The sequence below is a fragment of the Prosopis cineraria genome, unplaced genomic scaffold (assembly GCF_029017545.1).
Source record: "Prosopis cineraria cultivar Desert tree isolate PC_DT_omini unplaced genomic scaffold, ASM2901754v1 PC8, whole genome shotgun sequence".
Taxonomy (NCBI): Eukaryota; Viridiplantae; Streptophyta; class Magnoliopsida; order Fabales; family Fabaceae; genus Prosopis; species Prosopis cineraria.
In genome coordinates this window covers 16,767,162-16,786,741 of record NW_026555339.1, presented here as the reverse complement: position 1 = coordinate 16,786,741, position 19,580 = coordinate 16,767,162, and the positions used below count along the sequence as shown (strand labels likewise).

Sequence of the window (19,580 nt, the reverse complement as noted above, 5' to 3'; positions counted from 1 at the left end):
TCATTTCTCTCCCACTCTCCTATCATCATAACTTCTCATAATTTTTTTTATTTTTAGTTTTAAAATTTTAATTACACAAATACACAATCACATTGAGCAGTTATAAAGCATACGAGATTTTCTTTCAATCCTAATATCATTCAATTGCTCTATTCCCTCATCAAGACAAGCAAAATCACAAAACTCTCATTATCTCTGGCTTCTCCCTTTGTCACCAATGCCCTCTCACCCCTTGTATCATCTTTTATGATGATTTTTCATTCCTAATCAATGGTGTGATGAGGTTGTTATGTGTTTGTAGATATCAAAAGAGCAATTCAATTTTTGATATATTTCATATTCATGGTAGATACCAGGTAATTGCACATAAGCGTACATTTTGTAATTTTTTTTATTGAATTTTCCTCCATCATTCTAAATTTGTCTTTCATAAGCAATAGAACTGAAAAAACTTACTATAATCTATTTTCGTGAAATTATGGTTTCATAGAATTTAATTTTTAGTTTTGGAATATTTATTATAAATTATATGATGATTTGTTAATTATTTTACAACTCTGCAGGTATATTAAAATTAAATGAAGAGGAAGATATATATTGACATGGTTCTTCACATCAACGCAGAGTAATTTTTTTTCTATTCTTCATATATCTTGGCTCTTGGGCATCTCTTTATAAATCTTTTTTTTTTGAAAAGCGTACTCATAATAATTTACTCATAGTGATCCAAATTTCTTAATTTGAAATGATATTTTAATGATCTATGTTTAATTTTAATTTTTATTTGAATTATAAATGTCAAATGAATTAATCAAAATTTAAATTTTAAAATTATATATAATTTGTATTTAAAGATAATGACTTAACCATCAAATTTGTGTTTTGATCTTGATGATATTTTATATTATAATATCTCAATTACAAGATTTGAAAATATTGATATTTGTGTTGAAAATTAAATTTTCAATATATATTAATGTTTATTTGTTGATATTTATAAATCATAAAAATTATAGTGCTTCAAAAAAATTTCTACCCTCACATGATTTAATAGAAAAGATGGAGCCATGCAATTTTTATATTTACCTTATAATCTTAATTTGTCATGGATTATATGTGAGAAAAATATTACAAACTATCTAATTATTAGATAAACCTACAAATGATAAAGGAAAAAAAAATTACAATATCAACACAATAAAAATAATAAAGTATATTGTCATTTACAAAAAAGATATTTCAATAATTGTGGGGTGTTAGACTTGATCAACTATGGTAGCTTTCCTATTAGAGTGAAAACAAAACAAAATAAAGAACATTGGTAGATAAGTCAAAGAAAAGAAGTGAAAGGTATGAAAAAAGAGGCCACCATGATTTTGAGTATTTGAAGATTCATGATGAATTTTTTAATTTTATTTTTATAATTCTACACTCATTTTATTAATTAATATTGTAATTTATTTTATGTAAACTCTTTTCATTTGTATTTATTAACATTCCAAAATAAAATTATTTTAAATTATAAAAATACACCGTGCATTACACAATTACCATACTAGTTATGTATAATACTATGAAACAATGTTGTTATAAACATAATTGATTGGAGTAATGGTTCGTTAATCATGTTTTTACCAGTATTAATTAAAAAATAAAATTCAAATAATATGTATGGAATATAAAAATATCTTAGATAATATTCATCCTTATCTTTTTTAGTCTACTTCTCCAGGTGGTCAGAAAAGATAAAGTAAAGGTGTAAAGGGAAGCTTCTAGACCTCTTCATGAAATAGTGAAATTTTAATATGTTTGTCAAGATTTCTTGTTATAATTTTTTCAATTTTTTTGGAAGTAATTATCTTTATTATTTCTATTTTTATCAATTCCTTTCCGTCTTCGCAAAATTCTTTCTGTTTAAAAGACATGCTACTAAGATTTTTCTTGCTCCAAAGAAAAGTGGAATTAGAAAATTTTCACTCCCTCGTTCCAATCATTATCACGACACGATTCTTTGACCAATAATTGGAAAGATTCCTCAAGCATTTAAGTGGGCATAACGCTTAAAGGGGTTTTTATGGTGCTTTTGATAATCCTTGTAATCAAGTTGAATTCTAACAAGATGATGATCAGAACTACATTTAAGCAGATGGTAAGTACTAATTCAATGAAACTTAACTCTTCACTCTGAGTTACAGAAAATCCAATCAATTTTTTTAAAAAAAAATATTGCTTTTCTTCAAGGTAAATCTATCAACAATAACAACAACAAACCTTATCCTATTATGTGGAGCCAGCTATATAGATTATATAATGTCATTGTACTTTATTATTTATTAAGCTTTTAAAAATATTGTTCATTAAAAGGTCTCACTCAACAACCTCCAAAAATGTTCTATTCAGTTTTCCTCTATCATTTTTAACAAGGCCCAAAGTCATCTTTTTTAATTTTCTCATAGGTGTCTTATGTCATCTTTTTTGTACATATCTAAACCACCTCAAATGATTTTTTGCCATTTTTCTTTCAATAAGTGCAACACTCACTTTTTCCCGTATTTGATCATTTCAAATTTTTGTCTTTATACATATATATATATATATATATATATCTGTACATCCATCTCAATATTCTCATTTCTGCTACTCCAACTGTATGATCTTGTCCCATCAAAGCCCAACATTCACTACCATATAATATTGATGGTCTTATAACAGTTTAATAAAACTTTCCTTTAAATTTATTGGGTACCTTACGATCGCAAATAATTTCTTTAGTATTTCTCTAATTAAACCACCCAACTTGTATCCTATGTACAATATTTCCATCAACTTTTCCATTATGTTGAATAATGGCTCTTAAATATCTAAACTTTTCTACTTGAGGTATGATCTGATCACCCAATTTCACTTCTAAGTTACTACTTGCTGACCCTTTATTAAAATTACAATGTAGATATTCTATTTTACTCTTACGCAGGCGAAAACTTTTTGACTCTAATGTCTTTCTCCATAACTCAAATTTACAATTAATCTTTTCTTTCTTCACAATAAGAATTATATCATCCGCAAAAAGTATGCATTTAGGGACTTTCTCTTGAATATGCTCAATCAAAATATTTAAGACTAGATCAAATAAATAAGGACTCAAAGATGATCCTTAATGCAATCCAATCTTTATAGGAAAGTCTTTTATTTCACCACCAATTCTTATACTAGTTGTTGTCCCCTCATGCATGTCTTGTATAGCTCGAATATAGGCATCCCAAACACTCTTCTTTTCTAATGCCTTTCAAAGTACTTCTCTCGATATACAATCATAAACTTTTTCTAAATCAATAAAAATCATATGTAAATATTTACCTTTACATCGATAATTTTCCATCAATCTCCTTAGTAGATAAATCACTTCTGTAATCGCCCTATCTGGCATGAAGCCAAACTAATTCTCATAAATATCAGTTTCCAATCTCAATCTATGTTCAATCACTCGTTCCCATAATTTCATAGCATGACTTATAAATTTAATCTCTTTGTAGTTAACACAATTATGAATATCTCCTTTATTTTTGTAAATAAGAACTAAGGTACTTCTCTTCCCAATTATTAGACATTCTCTTGAACTGTAAATCTCATTAAATAACTTAATTAACCACCGCACCCTTTCTTCATCCAAACATTTTTACATTTCAATAGGAATACAATTAGGTCTATTGACTTTATCATTTGTCATTTTCTTAATATTTTCCCTTACTTTCCCAGTTCATATTCTTTAATAAAATGAAAATTTTTGTTCTCTTTTAGGAGTTACTAAATCTTTTAAATTAATTGACAAACCCCATCATCATTGAAAAGTTTAGAAAATCTACCATCATAGAAATTTAATTCAAGGTTGAAGGAATTGATGCGATGCCTAAAATGTTTTATTGATCTCCAATTATTTTTTTCCATTGTCACCATACTTGTCATCACCTGAGAGATAAGAGTTAAAATTGCCAAATTAATTGACAATTTTAAGGAATTGGGTCACCAAAAACAATAGCAAATAAGAGTTATTGCTAGATAAAACATTAATCTTACAATGCAGCAGCAGTTGGATATTAGAGGTAAATATAATCGATATTGACTTCTTTAGCATTCAAAGCTAGGAAGAGCTGGTTTTCAGGTTAAATTGAGTGGACGGCTATGATTGCGTCCGAGATTTACGGCTGAGGGTTATTTTAATTAAAACGACGCCATTTCAAGGAAGAAGCAAATAGAGAAGGGAAGCGCAGGTTTCGGATGCAACAGAAGTTGAGTGAAGCAGAGAGCCTCCAATGTTGCTTGGTGGTGGCTCTCGAATTTCACATCATCTCCGAGAATGCGACCTCCGTTTCCACTTGAGCTGCAGATTTCGTTACTACAGTTCCCAAATTGTACAGCTTTCCTTCCCATCGCCTCTGAATTCTTCTCTGCCATGTCTTGAAAAGCAAATCAGACTGTCTTCATCTTCGTCGTCATCGTCATCATCTTGTTATTCCAGCATTCCATCCGAGTCTTTTGATTGTTTCAGGTTCTTTCTTCCCTATGATCAATTTTTTTTTTTTCCGTGGGTTATGCTCTTTTGTGAAGTTTGTCTGTTGTTAAAAAAACAGTCGTTTTTAATTTTTTGAAATTTGGTTGGAACCTGGTACATGTGAATAAAGTTCCAAGGCAACTCATGACTGCTTATAATCAGATTCACTCTTTTGTAATCCGTGTCTGAATAACGGTCTAAGCAATTTACTCAACTGCTTAACTAACTTATCTACTTATTAACTCCGACGCATCCCAAAACAGCCCTTACTTTCAAAGATTTGAGATGAATAATTCTGATATAGCTGCCGCAGAGACTTCTACGTAGCATCATCGAGAGCAGAGTACTTTTAATGAACAAAAATTTTGAGAGGGTTGTTACTTTTTCACTTAACGTTAGCAGAATGAAACTCATGGGTAGGCATTGATCCAGAACCAACTTCCCTGATCATCAGTTCATCAATCTCTGGTTGCCCAGTTCTTTTTTGACAGAGAAATAGGCTTCATTAGATATGAAGAGAATTACAAGAGAGGAGGATAGGACAACCTTCTATAAAGAAAACCCAGAAAAGGAAAGAAAAAAAACAAACTTTAAAAATATCAAAGCCCTTTAATCCCTAGTTTCATTCAAAGTGATTCAAACAAAACAGTGAAGGGAATCAAGAGATGTAAGCACAGCCTTTACTATAAGGTATTTAGAGTCGGCAATGCATTATTACAATCTCTAGCATTCCTTTCAAACCAAATGCACCTAACCACAGCAGAGACTGTTTACCTACGGTCAGGTTTATAACTTTCTGGACACCATTAATGAAGGCCCTTCACTCTCTCTTTGTCCAGTTGTCTCCTGAGAAGGGTGTTTCATAACAGGGCTGTTAATTCCTTGTGTGGATGTTGCTTTCCAATGAAGGTTGTACTTAGTAAAAGAGGGTGGAAGTTCAGAGGGAAAAGTAGTGGAATAAATTTCAGAATACATATGCAGCAGAGTCTTTGAACTGAAAGAAGTAAGACATGGAGAATGAGGTGTTTTGGGAATTTGAAGGAGAGTTCTTACACAAATCATTAATGGTGGTTACTTGTTGCTCTTAGATTAACTGATTAAGCACTTCACAGGAACTTCAACTTTTTTTTTAATCAAATTGTTTTGCGCTAATCCCTCTGAAAAGACAGCTAATGACATTCGGGCAGCATTCGCACAGCAATACTTTTTAAACTTTTCTTGGTACTATCATTATTTTCTTGTTTCAAATTTGCCGGGTGATCAGCACACCCTTTTCTGATGAAGGAAAAGTAATGTTGATGCAAATAATCAGGAAGAAATACTCTTGGGCTCCAATTATGTATGATAGAGTTACAAATTCCAATTATTCACCTGCTATCTATCTTCGGTGGAGACTGTTCTTGTAGCCCAGTAGTTCAGAGCCCTCACATTGTTTGTGTGAATTTGAAAGAGGTGATTTATCGTAAGCTTTTGCACATTTAGTTGTTCATATTTGAGGTTTAAACTGCTGGGCAGGAGCTCTGATTACTGATCAAGTAATCAATTTACATGTTCCCTGATTTCCCCCCTTTTAATTTTTTTATTGCATGTTGTCCTTTCCTTTTCTTCTTTTTTAATCAAGATTCTGATTCCCTTTTTTTTTTTTGGGCAAAGCCAAAGAGAGGATGATCAAGAAGTTATCTCCGATGGATTATCACCAATAGCAGGTTTTTAGTCACTCTCACTGTATTCTTCTTTTGCCATTTCTCCCCCACATGTACGACCTTATAGATAATTATTTTTTTATTCCTTAATTTTCCACCATATCTTCTGGACAGAAGAGTTATGTTTGATGATGAAGTTTATTGGTTTGTTGGGGTTTGGCTTGCAGTAATCATTTCTTGCCAGAAAGCATCCCTGTGGACTTTTTGTATCTTTTAGTTTAGTGTCTGTTCCTTTACATCTTGTAAATCCTTAGGCTTTTCACTTACTGGCCCCTTTGGCTACATAAGTGATGTAGGGGTCTAAAGAAAGACATGCAGAATCCTTAGTTACATGCTTGCAAGCTTGCTTGTATGCTCAATTTTTTTAGCATCTGATTGTCTTACTCTTCTTGCGAATGTCAGAAGTTTATCTATTCCTTGTTAGGAAACCACTTTTCTTAATGTGGCTAGGATTATCCATTTGATGAAACAATTACTCATGATGTCATGAGCCGAGCAAGAAACTCAAGGGAAATTTCCAAAGCACTTTGTTGCCTCTTTGAAGCATTGAACCTTGAAATTTTCATAGCCAGTACTCCATGTAGGATGGCAGAAGATTGCAATTTATTGCATGCTTCTTTTAGTTGGGCGTAGTTGGTAAACCTCCCATTTAGCAAGAAATTTGTAATGTTTATCTTGTCCTTGAAAGAAGAAAACTGATTGTTGTATTTGGGCTTTAATCAATATCAATATCATCAATATATCTATGAAAGCTGTGGGAAGCCATACTATTTATAAGTTGTGAACAATGTAGTTTATCTTGGACACTGTAAATGCACAGGGCCTACCCTGGTTATAGGAATTCTTACAAGCATATGGTGATGTTATGACTATAATGGGCCTATGCCTAAAATCAGTTGTTGGAAGAATGAAAAGATGAAGTGAAAGAGGTCTGTGGGAAGTGAATTAATAAATTGTGTCATGACACATTTTCAAAGTGTCAAAGGGAAGGCAGTCAGGGATTAGCTAGCCATCTGCCATAGTTTTGTTTCTCTCTCTCTCTCTCTCTCTCTCTCTTAAAGAAAAAATATATTCTTTTTGAAGGGTTGTTAAGGAGAAATCGACAGGGAATGCAGGACAGATCCTAGTCTCTTTAAAGCTTGGGAGTTTTATGTGCTTTCTTTTCTTTAATCACTTCTGTGTTTCTACTTCTGTCAATCTCTTATATTGCTGTTTTGGCCTTGATGTCTGCTCTGTTTTGGCCTTCAGATTACCAATAATTAGCAGCGATTCTTTCTAGCTACTCACCATTAAGCATTGTACTATTGTGGAAATAATTTGATGCCATCACTGCTTTTGTTTAAGTATAATGATTTATATCATGATAATTTTCGAAATTATCAGAATTACCTACATTTTAGGGAATTGTTTTCTTTGATAATGTTAGCGATCTGTATTGAAATAGGGAAATCAAATGTAGAATAAATAATTTATACTGCTTTTGTTGGTTAGATTCTGTAATGATGGTTTAGCAATAATAGATGGTTCTGTTGAACCTTTTTATTCTGAGTTTAAGCCAACGCATGCGTACTGTTGTGCCTATTCACTTGTTAGCTAAAACAAATTGACCTAGTGACACAAAATATGAGCAATATTATTCTAGAACGAAATAAGTTGCTTTTGTGTTATCTCCTCTCCCTCTCTCTTGCTTCCTCTACTGTTCTGTTCTCCATTCTCTTCTCTCTCCATTTCAGTTTCAGTTTTTCTCCCTAGTCTCTCCCTCTCTTTGAATTTGAGCAAGTGTGAGTGTGCGTTACATCACCTAGCCTTGTTTTTAGTTTTTCATTTTTGTATTACTTGCTGGCTTTTAATTCAAAAATGAAGGGATGTGAGGGTGGGTCAGCAGCTTATTATTGCTTTAATGGTTTGTGCTACTGCTTATCAACTTGCTTGAACATTCTCTGTACTTTTAAAGTTGATCAAAGGACTAGGATATACTAAAATGGCCCTTGTAGTTGGGTCCTCAGCTCAGCTAATACATTTTTCTTATTATTACTCTCTAGGACTGAAAATTGTAAGAGTTAATTGCATAAAACATATCACTCATGCTTGTGACTATTTTGTTCCAATAAAATATTTTAGCCAATTGTAGCTGTCAATTAAGCAAGTGCTTTGAGTTGTACCAGATTTGGGAATGCTACATTACTCTTTTGAGAATAGTTGGAATCTTAAGTTACAATTATATGCAAATGTGGTTTCCTTCCTCCAACCCCTCCATTCCCCCCCCTGTTCATCCATTACATGCAAATTTTTACTATTGGCTACATGTTTTATATATGTTTTATATAACTCTATCTCAATATCTTAATAACATTTATATGAACCTATCATGATCATTTCCAGGAGGAGTTGTAGCATTGGGAAAGTTTGATGCATTGCACATTGGTCATCGAGAGCTTGCCATTCAAGCATCAAGGGCTGGGCCTCCATTTCTTTTATCATTTGCTGGAATGGCTGAAGTACTTGGCTGGGAACAAAGGTATGATCCAGTACAATATTCTGTTAAATCCGTTTAAAGGTTTCTTTTATCAGTTTATATAACTTGAAATATGCTTGGTTGTTCCAGTTGCACAATCTTACACTTTCAATTGGTAGTTATAACTTTACAATTGAGAACAAGAAAATTTTGCTACATGGACTAGATCAAATATCTAGTTAGCCATTGTTCTCTGTCTGTTTGGAAGTGGGCGAATGTTTACATGTTACCTAGCTAATACTAGCATTCCAAAATCTTTCTTGTATGTGGACTAACAAATATCTAATTCTTGAGAATGTTCTCAACCACCACTACTGTATTTTGAATGATTAGTGGAAATAGTATAAACTCGGCTAAAATATAAAGAACTCCGCTCAGCTTGAAATCATCTGCACATGATTCCCTTGACCATGAAATCTTGATGAACTCCCTTGAACTTTCATTTGGTATGCACATATCACCATTCTGTTAATAACTTCGTTGAATCATTAACAGATAAGTGCCACTTCAGACATGATAAAAACCTTGTGGCATCTACCATGGGAATATAAACAATTTTTAATATTTATTCAAGTCACCTAAGAGTCCATTAAAAAAAAAAAACCAAAGAAAGAAAGAAAGGGTTTTACTAAAATGCACTTCATTAGCATCAAAATGTCTTCATTGTCATAACAGAGATGACTCTTTAGTTCTCCATTTTTGCCCCTTTAATCCATCTGGACCTTCACCCTCTATGCAATAACTTTGTATCTTTCTTCTCTACTTCATCACTTTCATGCTTTCCTGTTTACGATTTCTTCTCTCTTTCCTTCTATTAATGAAACTTTCAGGTAGATATCCAAAAAGTGTGTTACCAGACTGATTTGTATAAGAAATTCTTGGTGATATTGCTTGCAAGTTTAGAACAGCTGTTTTAATCATAGAAGTGAACCCTTTAGTTCCTATTGTAATAGATTTTACTGGCTTTTGTTTTCATGTAGAGGCATGCATACCTACAGAATTTTGACCTCACTTCCTCTTTTCATGTTTCTTCTTTCCCTTTATGCTGAAATTGCTACTCAGCTAAACTCCAAGGGTCATCTAGAATCAAACTGATGCCTTGGTGAAGGAAGTTGAGAAGAATTTGTAAATTGGGAGCAAGAAAGTGATGGATTGGAGAAGGAAGAGACAAAATTATTGAATGGAGGGTGAAGGTCCAGATGGATCAGAGTGCCAAAATTGGAGAACGGAAGAGTCTCCTTTATTTTGTTGATGAAGACATTCAGATGCTAATATAGTGTGCTTTGGGGGAACCTGCCCCCCTGGGTTTCATGGACTCTTTGTAGATATAAAAATGTTCATATTTCCATGTTAGATTCGACATGATTTGATTATGTTATAAATGGCACTTTTCTGTTTATCATTTAATAGAGTGATTAACAGAAGGGTGTTTATATGCACACAAAAGAAACTTTTAAGGGAGTTTATTCTCAAGTTTTGAAGATGAAAGGGATTCTGTACAGATGATGCAAACTTCAGGGGAGTTTTTTATATTTTAACTTAAATGCAGATGAAGCTGCCATTGTGGTCCATAACTGGGTACGAGTTGAACAAGTTTGGTTCCTGATCTTTTCATATTGTATAAAGGATAAAATAACTTTGTTTTATTTCTTGGAATGAAGTTATCTTCCAGCATTGGAGACTGAATTGATAGATATTTGGATGATTTTATCAAATTGGTTATGGTGCAAACGGCAAAATATCTATTTCCTCTAATTAGCATTGCAAACCCTTATCTAGAGCTGCCTTGGCAATAACTTTCACACTGTCTGAGTAACAATGCAATTGCAATGGCATTTTTGTATTCATTTAGAGAAACTTGTGACAATAGGTATGTATTAAAGATATATAATTTGGGTTATAGATGTTTTGAGTTCCGATGAATATCTTTTGGGCAATGTCCTCCTTGCTAAAGAGCAGTTTCCTTTTTTCTCATTGGTTATGGTAGGCTTTCAGATTTTAGAGTAATGAATGAATGTGTTGTAATTGGGAAAAGAGACAATATAGGCCATCTTTTTAATTACTTCCTAAACAGGGCTCCTGTAGTTGCCAAGTGCGACCGGAAGCGAGTGCTGTCTTCTTGGGCTCCTTATTGTTGTAACATGGTCCCAAAAGAGTACCAGGTTGAGTTTTCAAGGGTGAGACATCTCAGTCCTCGTCAATTTGTTGAGAAGCTATCAAAAGAGCTCAGAGTTCGTGGAGTTGTTGCTGGTAAAGTAACATTTCCATATTGTATCCTAACATCATTCTCTTCTGCATTTGATGTGGTTACATGCATACTATTTCTTGTAGTATAGGGAAAGTCCAGTACTGGAATAAGAGGTAATTATATTTTCTGATAGATTGAGTGTGGTTCTAATCTGGACCTGTTAATGGCCAAAAAAACTTCTGGATTTGTTATTACTTATTACAAAGTCTGGTTCTTTATAAGATGAACATCGGAGTCCAATATTACATTTGTAATTTGAAGGGTCTGGTACTTTCTCCAAATATTCGAGGAACCTATGTCTTTTGAAATTGAGGGGGGAAGGTTTTTGAATAGAAAATGTGTTACTGGAGAGTGGGACAAGACAGCTTCCTAAAAGATAGAAACCTCAAAAGAAGCGGGAAGGAAAACAATAGGGGGGAAAATGACACTAGGAAAGTCACGAGGGAGAATTACGCACAAGTTTCTCACAACACAAATAAATACTATAAGGTTTATTGACAACTTAGTATAGTAGAATGACAATTATTGTGTAGGAAGAGATACGATCCTTGCCCCTAAGTCATTTGAAGTTGTGTAGGAACTGCAAAAAATTTAGCATTTCTTTCTAAGAAAATACATTGAATCATGAGGAAAACAACCATGATCTTTATTTCTTCACTAGTGAATATAATAAATCAATAAGTTCAATTTTTTTGACAATCTGAATCTGAAGAAAAACTTCAAACAACTCATTCCTAGTGTTGTGGCCATTCTGCAATGCAAGAACAACGGTACTTTCAGAGTTATTCCTGCACACAAAACTAATGTTATGTGGCAGTGCCCTATTTGGCCTTAGAATTTGCAGCACGTCAGTGGTATATATTCTGTTGAATACCACTGTCCACACACAAGATTTCACTCGCAGGGAGTTTAAGGTTTGTCTGTTGAGAGAAGTAATGAGGAAATCAAGGTGGGACTTACAAGAGAAGGTACTAGTTAAAACCTAAATCTAGGGTCTGTTCAAATAACATTACCACGATCTTTCCTATTGTGGTAAGGTGCAGTTTTTTTGCAGTTTTATATTGCATATCTACTTCATGAGACTGAGATAAACGCCTTTAATGGAGCTTGTGGCAGGCGAGAACTACCGATTTGGGTATAAAGCTGCTGGGGATGCATCAGAATTGGTAAAGCTGTGTCAGGATATGGTATGGAAGCTTACGTAATAAAGTCTGTTATGGACAAGAATCAAAACCCTGCAACTTTTAGTACCAACAACCCAAAAGAGAAAGGACAGGTGTCGTCTACCCGTGTCCGGCAGGCTCTTGCTGTTGGGGATATGCGATATGTCACAGAGCTTCTAGGTCGACAACACCGTGTCGTATTGACGGCCACTGACCCAGAAGGATTTAGTGTTGGTAATTTCAAGTTTTCTGCTCCTAAATCCTGCTTGATGAATCTTGCACCAAAGGAAGGTTTATATGAGAATTGTTATCTTTTCCTTGATCAAGACAGTGTAGTGCAGTGTAGAATAGTTGTTGACACCGAGTTTGTGCATGTAGAAGTAGCTGACTTAGGTCTGAGTGACAATGTCAGGACTCAACATTTTCAGTTGCTGCAAATTGAATTTGCTGGTTCCAGTTCTTGATGCTGTTGAAAATTTAGCATTTTATGCTCAATTTGATCTTAGCTATGGTATAGTTGTATCATATTCCCAAAATTATTGGGATTCAACTGCTTTATATGTCATGAAGCTGATCAAAGTAGCTATGGTTTAATGTTCATCCTGTTTCTTTCACTCTGCATCTATTTGATAAGCTCAAGTGACTCAATTGTTTGTTTAGTCAAGCTTCAAGTGTGGTTTAATCGAACGTGCTGAATATTGTTGTATTTATTATATTGTTTAGACCACCCAAAAGCCCTGTATGTCATCTTGGCAGCGTCGATCATAATACTCTGTAGACCACCAATTACCAAGAAAACAAGAAATACAAACACGTTTGATTACTTGTTTTCAAAACAATATTTTATTTTGAAAAGGGGGGAAATTTTGATTGAACTTTTGGAAATGAGTTTTTTATTATCTTTTTTTTTGGGGGGGGGGAGTTAAAAGTTGTTCTGAAAAATTAAAAGATGAGAACATCTTTTTTTTTTTAATGTTTTGCTATTTCTTGTTTTGCAAAATTAGAGAAAAGATAGAGTACATATTTTCTTACATTTTTAGTCCTTTAATTTTATACAAAATTTTATTTTGATTTTTTAATTTTATGAAGTGTTTTTTTAATCATTTAACTTTAAAATGTTGATTTCATCACAAAAAATTTTGGTTCTTTAATTTTATAAAATGTCATTTATCTTTATATAAAGTTTAATTTTAGTTTCTTAATTTTATAAAATCTTTTAAGTCATTTAACTCTAAGGCTATTAATTTCATCACAAAAATTTGCATTAAATTCTTAAATATTGACAAAATATGACATATTAAGTTTAATTTTTTTTAAATAATAATGATTAGCACAGAATAATTATTTGAAATTAATGGTATTAAAATTAAAAGATTGAATTATTGAAATGATATTTTATAAAATTAATGAACTAAATTGAAATCTCATAAAGTTAAAGGATCAAAATTATATTTTAGCATTTCATTAATGACAATTATGTTAACAAAATAAATAATTCATTCATCCTTTAATCAATCTATAGAGTTTTAAAAAGATAAAAATAGAAAATAGAATCAAATAAGTCGATATATGAGACAGATTTGATAATAAACTTCAACCATACAAAAAAGACGAAAAAGAATTCAAAATTACTTTGTCTCGTACCAATTTCTATTTGGTATTCCGTATTTCTTTGGGTCACAAAGGTGGATGAGTACGTAGGGCTATCAATTCCGGGGGTCAGCATTGGTCGTTTTCTTTGTAATGATATTTGGGCAGTCTAAATTAGATTTGAAGAGTTTGAATTTAAAATTTTTAATAAGAATTTATTTTTTGAAAAAGATATGCTAAAATATTAGCTTTATTTTATATTTTATATTGAATAAAATAAAAAATTATCACCAACATGCAATGGGAGCGAAGATCTTGGATTAGGAGGATTTTCTTCAAAAATTATTAATTTTAAAAGCAATGTAATAATTAAAAAAATTAATTATATATATTTATTATATTACTAGGCTTTGAGCTGGAGTGTTAAAAATTTTGAATTTGAGTCTAGAGAAAGAAATACATGAATTTAACATTCAAAATATTAAAAAAAAGGACGCATAATATAAAGGGAAAGAAGTGCAAAATCTAAAAATTCATACCCATCATATGTAATTTTCTCAATTAAGGGAGGCTTGTTGCCACTGTTAATTGGTGTGGATAGAAGAATGAATTATGACTGCTCAATTATGATTTTGAGTTTAAATCTGTGTAAATGTAAAAGATATGCATGAAAGACCTCTTTTTGACCTCAAATATTTTGTAAATATGTAAAATAAAATGATATTAAATGTGGAGGATTTAAAATTTTAAATTCTCTGAAATTGATATCAAGTGAATTCATGGAATTTTCCTATTTAAAGAAAAATATTTTATATTTTAAAAATAATACTAAAATGAGAAAAAAATACTAAAAAAAAAATACAATGTTAGAAGATTTAAATCCAAATAGGGATGGTCCATACGTTTCGAGACTCATCCGGTCATCCCCAAATTTTTTGCCATTTTGTGCAAATTGCTGGCACCACAAAATCAGCCTAAAATACACAAAAAATTCTAGAAACTATATTAAAATTATGTAAAGTTATTTTAAATATATCTTTCTTTCCTTAAACCAAAAAAAAATACACATCGCTTAATTTAATATTTTTCATTAAATTACTTTAAATTACATTACCTACTTATTTTATTAAACTCTAAAAAAAATAATTGGTCAAAAACTTCGAAGAAGTGCCAAAGTTTAGGTAAATGTTTTGTACAAAATATTTTAGATGAGATGTGTATTGGGTTAACAAGAGACCAGGGTCATCATGTCAAGCCAGAATTTTTTTGAATTAAATAGCATTTTAGAAACATAATATAAATTACATGCTAATAAATTCCTTTTTATACCAATACTTATATTTTAAATAAGAATAATTTTGACTTTTAATCGATTTGAATTAAAAAAGATAGTTTAAGTAGCTGGTAAAGAAAAGAGAATTTAAATAAAATATCAAGGTATTTATTTTTTTATACTGTTAAATATAGGTAAGTTTGACTTTGAGATAGGACATGTTTTTAAATTTAAACATACTTACAAAAATACTTATAAGTTTGTTATCGACAAAATTATCTTATCAATAAAAGATTTAAATCCATGATCAGTGAATCATTTGGTTAAATTTTTATCAATTGGATCAAGATGTAGGATCTAAGATTATTCATGGTGCATCAATTTAGCTGCAACCTGCAAGGAAAACTTTTTAAAAAAAATATTTTCTATCAGTGTCTGGTTTTGTTGCATTAACCGCAGGTAGTTACAAAACATGGAAAACGACAAAAATTAATGCTTGCATGGAAAGAAAATGATATATGTCTATATATATATATATATATATATATATTAAAAAAACTTGAGAGAGAAAAAAATTTTGTCGGCAAAAGTGACATGACATGATTAATTGATTCTTATGTTGAATTTAAAAAAAAAAAAGCTTTTCCACCAAAAAACAAAAGCTTGAGTGTCACACTTTTTTGAAATTTGAATTTACCCGAAAGTTTGGGATAATGCCAAAGTTGATGGGACCTGCTTTGCACCTTTGTATTGATTTGGTCTCTAGTCTCTGCCTTTTTTTTTTTTTTTAATTATCTCTAAGGATTTCTCATAGTTATGAATAGAATATCATTAAGAAAAATTTAAATAATTTAAATTTAATTTATACAGCTTAAGTTTTTATTTTTTTTAGTATTGAATTTTTTGACAGGAGAAATATTAAAAATTATATTTTATTATTTTTTAATCTAAAAAATTCAAATTAAATTGATGTCAATTAATTCATATTTTAAAGGCATAAGGAGGCTCAATGAAGTCATCAAACAAAATCAGTGCACAATATATCTAAAGAGCTGAAGTTGAATAAAAATAAGTACTCTCTTCTCTGAAAAATGTAAAATATTTTTAATTAAATTTAACTTTAAATAAAGTATTTAATTATCTTCAAACTAATATTATATTTTGATATTTACTTTTATTCAATATAATATTTAACTATAAAATAAATATAAAAATATTTATTTGTTATTCGCACTTTTAGAAAAAAATATAATAATTTTACCTAAAATACTAAAACTACCTTATATTTTTAAATATTTAATCTCTCAAAAAATGTCTTATATTTTTTAATGGATGGAGTACTCCTTTGATTTTATTATATTGGTCTTTCTAAAGTAAAATTTTTGTTCCATATTTTAAAAGTATTTTTAATAATACTTTTTTACTCTTACTATAAAAGACTAATATAATAAGCACACATAGTATATGTTTAGAAAATAGTAATTAATGTTATTTTAAAATTTTAAAATGAAAAATAAACAGATACATAAATTTTTTGAAATTGGTGACAATTAGAAAGAAAGGGAGGGAGCATCAATTTTTTATTAGATAAGTAAATAAATTCAGTGTTTGGATTAATCCAAATAAGGGTAAAACAAAATTATAAGAAGGGGACAAATGAAAAACTGAAGTCAACCAATACAGAATTATATAGAAAGTATAGAAAGCCATCTTGGACTTTATTCAAATTCATGGAGCCTAATTTGTCTGTGTAATTTATAAGAAGATATGATATTTATAAAATTGTGGCTTATTTTTCAAATCTAGTTTGAGTTAGTGTTTTAAAAACCAAATCGAATGTAAATTGGAAAGGCATTTTTTATGGATAGGCTAATAGTCAAACAAGTAATGTAATTAAATAAATAAATATAATTTAGATATAATAAATTAAATAAATTTACTGTATTTCATTTTTATAAACACAAGGGGTGGGATCTCCTGACACTATAAATTATTTCCCATAACGTATTAAGAGTTAAAAATAGATATGAAATGACATTAATAATTGAATAGTAACTCAACTTCTATTCAATTCGATTCACCATAAAAAAAAATTTTTGGTCTAAATTGAATTGTTAGCCAGTTTGGTTGACAATTCATTTAGTTGAGTTCTTAAAATAATCTGGACACTCTCTTTGTATTAATTTATAAGATACTTTTAAAAAGATTTAGTATCTCACAATATAAAACACTTTGATTGATAAAAATAAGATTTCATTGACTATACTTTTCTAATATTATCTTTCTTATCATATTCTATCTCTCTTTAAAAAAAAAATTCTCAAATAGTTTCCATTTTTGAAAGTTTAATGTTTTATTTTGAGAAAATAAGATTGCAAAGTTTATTTAATGCCTCTTTATTAGTATAGTTAGTTTTATCTAAACATATCTTACAAATTAAAATGGATATAGTACTATGCTGGAATTGGCTTCTTTCCTCCTATCTTTTCCACCGTTAGATCTCAACTTCAATGGTTGAGATTTAATATATTACAAAGCTTGGAAAAAAAATTATTTTATAAAATATTTTTTTCTCACACATCTTAAGCTTTCAAGTAAATTGGGACGGACTCTACGTAAGGTTGGAATCTACAATTTTATTTGAAGAGTTTTAAGTTATTCTTGTTTGTTATGATAACTACTAACCGCACGTCCGTTAATCTTTAATATTCTCATCTCATATAGACCGTCCTAAATTAATTATAATATTTTTAAACAAAATCTCATATAACAATAAATCTTATTAAATATACTTAGCAATTTTATTTTTTTCAAAACAAAAACATAAAATTTAAAAATATTCTTTATTTAATAAATTGAAAAGAAAGAAGTGCATAAATTAAATAGAGAGAGATATGATAATATTTGAATAAACCTTTTACTTGTTGCCCAAAATATCCCTATAGCTAGAGATGAACATCAGTCAATTTGATGGCAAAGTATATAAAATTAATCAATCAAACAAAGATAAAAATGAATCTAATTAAATAGAACAAAGTAATCAAACTGAATAAGAACCAAACCTAAATTTGACAATTTGATTTGGTCAGTTAATTTAGTTTGGATTTCATGTTGAACTACTTGGACTTGGGCTAATTTTTTTTTTTTACTAAAATAAACAAGACTTATATATAAATTGGGCTTGTAAAGTGATAGCAGCTTATTTTAATGAGGGATTTAGGTTTCAACTTCTCAAATTATATATTTACTTTTATTTAAGTATAATATTAAAAAGAGTAAAATAAAACTAAAGTAATTAATAAACTAAATATAATTTATAAATTAATAGATTATATATATACATGATAATTTAGTTAATTTTGTTCTATTCAATTCTAAATATTAATAAATGAATCGAATCGATCAACTAAAATATTTTTATAAAAAAAATTGAATCGAACTGAAGAATTAAATAAATTGAATCAAATAACAAAAATTTGATCTGATTTTCAGTTTGGTTCATTTTTGCTCACACCTACCAACAGCCAATATGAGGCTAATTTTTTAAAGAATTTAAGTGTCATTTAAAAGATTATTCTCTCCTAATATTAAAATAAATTTATTAATAAAACTTTAATCTTTTTAAAGTAGTTTATATTTTAGAATGCTGATTTTTTTTTAAAATTGTTTTATAATTTGCCACGCAAGGAATATGACTTTCTGTATTTCCGTAGGTGATTCATGGAAGGAATTAATGAATGAATTCCCAAAATCCCGGCTTTCAACATTGGCCTCACAATCTCTATACATATGTCGTTTTTCTCACGGCCTCAATTGTTTGATAATGCAGTGCATTATTTATGAGTCATCCTTGTCGTTTTTAATTCAACCAAAAATATTTCTAAACAATATTATAATTATTATTGATCACCATATTGGGCACAGCATCACAAATAAACTTGAATATATCCACTTTTAGGTTTTAGTGTGATGGGGACAACGTGGTCAAGAAGGGTACGTAGGTTGAGGTTTCTTAGAATACAAGCAAGAATTTAAAAGAAAATTACACCATTTTCTAAAAAAATTATTGAAACTATATAAACTTTACTTTTATTTTCAAAATATGTAGCGTCTATCTGAAATAAAATATTGCTTTAGTTAAGCGTTCTATTTTAATTTTGGGAAATCGCACTGTAGCCCTAAAAAAAGAAAAATTTATACTTTAGACCAATACATTCTAATATTGTGCTTCAGACTCAAGAGCTCTTGTTGTTATTTTTTGGGAGCGAAAGTATAATTTTGCCCTTTGTGTAATTTGAAAACTCAACTTGTGAAAAAACTTCATCCATAGTACAAAAATATTCATGGAATTGTTTAATATATACAATGTTCATGTGTGTTTAGTTGATTTGTAAGTTAAAATATACAAGTCACACAAAACATGTATAACAAATATATATAGATGCACAACATGATATTCATGAATTGGCAATACAATATTCATGTGTGTCCAATTAATTTATAGGTTAATTAAAATATACAACTCATGTGAATCATATA

The 19,580-nt window shown here is 30.1% G+C and overlaps 1 protein-coding gene across 1 annotated transcript; it reads left to right on the top strand.

Annotated features, from left to right (window-relative positions):
* The first annotated feature begins 4,234 nt into the window (after positions 1-4,234).
* On the top strand, positions 4,235-12,792 carry LOC129318282 (FAD synthetase 2, chloroplastic-like). The gene is given in 6 exon segments (XM_054963008.1): positions 4,235-4,546; positions 6,203-6,255; positions 8,635-8,770; positions 10,842-11,017; positions 12,132-12,194; positions 12,197-12,792. Coding segments are annotated over 6 exon segments (1,110 nt in total). The 5' UTR covers positions 4,235-4,310; the 3' UTR covers positions 12,643-12,792.
* The last annotated feature ends 6,788 nt before the right edge of the window (positions 12,793-19,580 follow it).